The following is a 5,298-nucleotide window of genomic DNA, read 5'->3' on the forward strand; positions in this document are numbered from 1 at the left end:
ATCTTGATGTGAAGAGCCACCCATCTCCATGATGTTTTTCTATAGCCTATTACGTTCCTTCATAGAGTGCTCTCACACGTAAGCGGTTAATTAGGTGCGCCATCATGTGGTCGGACAATATTGCCTTTTAATTATTCTGCCATTGGTGCAATGACAATGTATCTATTTTTTATTATAATTAAAAATCGCGATACCTCGATTTAAAAAAAAAAATCGCCTTAAAACGTAAATTCGAATTAATTGAAAAAAATGAAAAGAATCGCCCAGCCCTACTCCCATGTATTAGATACACTTGAGGGACAGAGATAATCTTCCATCCATGAGCTTTCGGATTGAGACTTGCCAAACGTTTTAACCCTGTACCATCGTTTCATAACATTCACCCAAATTCTGAAGGTTTATCCTCATAGACTCTTCTAATGATGCAGAATCAGAAATATCCTGGTCCAGTCCAGGAAAAATACAACTTTAATAAGTTTCTTTCCAGTTGAGTAAAGATGGTGACAAGAAAAGACATAATCTCTATCTCTTTCTTTTTTTTAATACAATGTTTATCAAATTTTGAGCATATTAACACAGAACATGTGTGGTTCCCACATTAAAACAACAAACAAAAGAGAGCTGAGTCAAAGCAGTCCTTGAGCCTACATGATGTCATTTCCTGTTGCCATTTTTGCTTAACTGAAAGCTCACAGAAGATTATCTCTGTGACTTGAGTGTATGCAGTACATGAGAGTCACAAGCTGGGTCAAGTTAACCTTTAGCTCCATGCAATATGTGGGGGAGGGAATGATACGGTTTGTTTGTCACACTTGTTATTAGCTTGTCATTAATGTAAACTGAAGCTTTCAGTGTTACCTGTTCTTGTAAAAACATGCTGCTGTATGCATCATGTGTCTGCAGACTCTCCACTGCACAAAATAGCATGTTACATAGTTTAGTCAGCCATACAACACACATTGTTCCTTTAAAATATGACAGTTCTTGACTGGGTTGCAAAACTGTTCCAACAGGAGAAACACTGTACTCCTCTGTTTTTGGTCAGTTGCAGGGCTTATTGTAATTACGGGTGTAACGGTACACAAAAATCACATTTCAGCATGTAGCTCGGTTTCGAAGGCACTGTTTTCTGCAACTTCATGGTAATGTAGTGTCACAATAATTACCTGAGGGGTTTCATTATGCTTAGCCACATAATTGGGGGGTGGGGGGTCATGTGTTTTGACCACTGCTGTCCCTAGAGCTTCCCAGACCATAACATACAACTGTTGGTCATAATAACTTGCTGGTACAAATGACACACAGTCATTTTTTTACAGGAGAACAGTCTCTAACATTATGCTTCCTAGGTGTGAAATGGGCCTGTTTGGTTTTCATGTCCTGGTTCAGGGCATGTATATATTGTTGTTTCATCTGAAATAGGTTGAGACACATGCAGGAAACACCTAAAGTAAATGGGGGGAAACAGCTTCATACCAATAACATAGTGAAACGTAGTTGGCATGGATGAAGTGTCAAGTGCAGCGCTCTCTTAGACTTGAAAATGGCAAGTGGACAAGACAGTTAGAGGATCCACCTCATTGTTTTGGTCTGTTTTACAACGGAATGCAAAATAATCAGTATTTTTCACAAATTGTTATAATATTACCATACAATGTGTGTAACTTGCATTTATAATGAAATTAAAAGAGAGGGAGACTTGTGGAACACAAATGGGAAAAACACTTCTGCATAGTTAATGAAACAGAAGTAGAAATGACACAAAAACTAAGACCCATGTTGTTTCTCCACAGTGAGGACTAGAATGGTAAGCAGCCAGCCAAAGTACGAGCTGATGCAGGAGGTGGGGCGTGGCAGCTACGGTGTGGTCTATGAGGCAGTAGTGAAGCGCACAGGGGCCCGGGTGGCTGTGAAGAAGATCCGCTGCCACTCTCCAGAGAATGTGGAGCTTGCGCTGCGGGAGTTCTGGGCCCTCAGCAGCATCCAAAGCCAGCACCCGAACGTCATCCACCTGGAGGAGTGTATCCTGCAGCGGGACCAGCTGGCCCAGAGGATGAACCATGGCTCTAGCTCTCCACTCTACCTGGAGGTATTTTTTTGAAACGGGGTTGGGGTCCGTGCACTGTCGAAGGCTTGCAAGATAAATTGTTTTGTGAGCATGATTTCTCAAACTGTAATTTCTATTGATGTAAAACACATTAATTTGATAATCTTGATTAGGACTTGCAGATGTGGATGTAATCAGGTACTAGAAGCATTGTCTGCCAAGGGGTACACATATTCAAAGATTATCATGTTGTTTCATATTGTAATTACACAAAGGTTACTTCACTTTGGGGCACTATACCAGGGTTCACATTACTGTTTCCTGTTGGTAGAAAACAAGTAACACTTAAAGGTACAGCGGAGGAGCGACTCTGTGATTGTCAGGGGAGGATCAACCAGACTGTCAAGTCCAGGTTTCGATATAAGAAGAGATTAACAAAAACAAAACACAGCTTCTACAGGCTGCCAGTACTGTATATGCTTTAAGAAAACACTGAATAGGTCAAAGTGTTTATTTGTCATATGCACAGTTAGGAAACGTGTTTCCCTGTACAATGAAATTCTTACTGTGCCGTCCACATGAATAGCACAAAATAAGTGAAATATAAAGTAGATAAATAAGTAACACAAAATCTAAGGCACTTTAAGCAGCAACAAATGTAGCAATATAATAAGAATATAATAGAGAATGTATGCTGCATGGGAGCAGCATGTGCAGCAGTCAACAGTCAATGTGCAATTATGCATGTGCAAACTGAGAATGTAAACAGTACAGGTCATCAGTACATGACGTATTTCCTGGTAACAAACTCCTGTCAGCTGTTTAGGAGTCTGATGGCAGAGGGAAAGAAAGAGTTTTTCAGTCTGGTGGTCCTACACTTCACACTTCTGAACCTCTGGCCAGAGGGTAGGGAGGCAAACGGTCCGTGCTGGGGGTGAGTGGGATCTTTGAGGATGGAGGCAGCTTTCCTACACACCCTGCGGTGGTAAATGGGGTCCTGGTGATCTTCTCAGCAGTCTTTACCACTCTCTGCAGGCGCTTGTGGTCTATAGCAGTAGTGCTGCCATACCAGACAGTGATGCAGCTGGTCAAGATGCTCTCAATGATGCAGCTGTAGAAGTTGCAAAGCATCCTAGGCGACATGCCAAACCTCCTCAGCCTCCTCAGGAAGTACAGCCGCCGTTGGGCCTGCTTGACCAGCTGTGTGGTGTTAAGTATCCAAGTGAGGTCCTCACTGATGTGATCACCCAGGTATTTGAAGCTGCTCACCCTCTCCCCAGCCACCCCCCTCCCTCCTGCAGGCTGCTTCGTCCCCACCAGTGATACGACCTATCACTGCAGTGTCGTCCATGAACTTTGGGATGATGTTGTCTTTGTGGGAGGCGACACAGTCATGGGTGAACAGGGTGTAGAGGATGGGACTGAGGACACATCCCTGTGGGGTGCCAGTGGTCGAAATAATGCTGGCTGAACTATTGCTGAATAGACTGAAATGTTTTAAGTAAATTAAAAGCATCACTGTGTTGTCACGTATTCTATCAAAGACACTAAACTGTGGCATTTATAGTTCAAGGCATGTTAATGTTAGTGGTTTTAATGGGCCATTGATTAGGAAGAAATGGCAAATTCACACTTAGCCAAAATAAACCTTAATCTTCAGTTGGTGGTGCAAACAGTAGTCATATGGTCACAGAGATAACTGCAACAGCCGGCAGAGGAGTCCAGTGACAGTGTGTGTGTGAAATGCACTTGTTGGTTGGCCACATGGGGCAGCTGTAGCTCAGGAGGTAGAGCAGTCATCCCATAGCTGGAAGGTTGACGGTTTGATTTTCATTCTCCCCAGTCAATCTGTCTAGGTGTCCTTGGGTAAGACACTGAACTCCAAGTGGCTCCTGATGGCCAGGTCAGCGCCTTGTAGTCAGTCTGTGAGACTTGGTGCCGCAAATGGCTGGCCTGGTTCTGTACTGGAGACAATTTCCTTGTTTGTACATACTTGGCCAGTAAAAGTGATTAAATAAAAAACTAAAATGTTGCTCTGTCTAAAAATAGACTCCCTGTACTTTCTGTAATGAATTTGACTTTTTCTGTGACAACATAGACACAGAAGGCTAAACATAACGGCATATTACATTTATTAATGTTGCACATTACAGTTCTGGAGATGTAAACTATTGGCACAAATAATTGCCCTTGGAATTTAAAAAAGAAAGAACTGATCCCTAGTTGAGTGATGTGTACTGCTGATGTGCATTAGCAGAAGAGCTTGAAGTTTCTGGTTGGATCAGTGTTGTCTGTCGACTCTACAGTTGCACGGACATGTTGTCAGGTTGATTTGGGGAGGAGAGCAGACAGGTTGACAGGGGCTCCCCTCCCTCGTCAACCTGTCTGCAGCCTGTCATATCTCAGTGCCTGCCCGCTGAATGACGACAGGCCCACGAGCACTCTGCTGGTGCTGATTAATAGTCCCAGAGTGGAGCGCGGGGCTATTGTGATTCAGTTTTCAGCAGTGCTAGCGTTGGACACTTTCCCAGAATCCCTTTATTCCTACAGTTTTTTTTATTGCTCAATAATGTGCCAGTACATGCTCAACAGAAGAATAGATAATAGGGCAGAATTATCTGACCGTACCAACTGTGGGATAATTTGAATCTATTATTTGTGGAAATCTTGGCTAAGTGGCATGTGAAACAATCTGCGGCCATTTGTTTCCAGCAGGGTTTCCACTAGGAACTGCCTGCTACACATATTCAGAGCATTTGATTTTCCTGTAAAGCTGTTGACATCAAAAGCATTTGTGTGGTTTAACCAACCACATTTAACAAAAAGTTTTATTCTTCAACTAAAAGATCAACTACTTCAAGTGACATTTTAGGTACTGTCCCATACCAGTTGACACTTCAGTGATTTACAATGTACATGACTTCACAACTGGTGATTACATTGCTTTGTGTTTGCATATTAGCTCTTGTGAACAGCTTTCATCTCATATTCTTGTACTGCCATTTGAACTGCTTTCATGTCTCAAGTGCAACATGATGTATAGAGTTGAATCTAGGGGTGTAAGGATCAATCGATCTGGATCGATCCATTGATCACACAAAACATTGATGCAAATCAATTGTGTCATTGGTTTGTTTGCTTTTATTATGATAGTCAGTGCTGTTCTTTTCCAACTGGACAACAAGCGCCAGGCGGTGCAGCTAGCATTCTGAGACTGGGAATTCACACTAAAAGTGAGACGTGAGCAGACA

General features: G+C 42.5%; 1 protein-coding gene across 3 annotated transcripts in view; it reads left to right on the plus strand.

The window, feature by feature from the left end:
- The window catches only part of pdik1l (PDLIM1 interacting kinase 1 like), a 15,893-nt gene that overhangs the window by 3,648 nt on the left and 6,947 nt on the right, over positions 1–5,298 (plus strand). For all 3 annotated transcript variants that reach the window (XM_020606412.1, XM_020606413.1, XM_020606411.1), the window contains exon 2: positions 1,794–2,089. In XM_020606412.1, coding sequence (XP_020462068.1) covers positions 1,805–2,089 — 285 coding nt within the window. In that variant the 5' untranslated portion in view covers positions 1,794–1,804. The remainder of the gene's footprint in view (positions 1–1,793; positions 2,090–5,298) is intronic.

Source organism: Monopterus albus, unplaced genomic scaffold, assembly GCF_001952655.1.
Source record: "Monopterus albus unplaced genomic scaffold, M_albus_1.0 scaffold77.1, whole genome shotgun sequence".
In the NCBI taxonomy this organism is placed as follows: domain Eukaryota; kingdom Metazoa; phylum Chordata; class Actinopteri; order Synbranchiformes; family Synbranchidae; genus Monopterus; species Monopterus albus.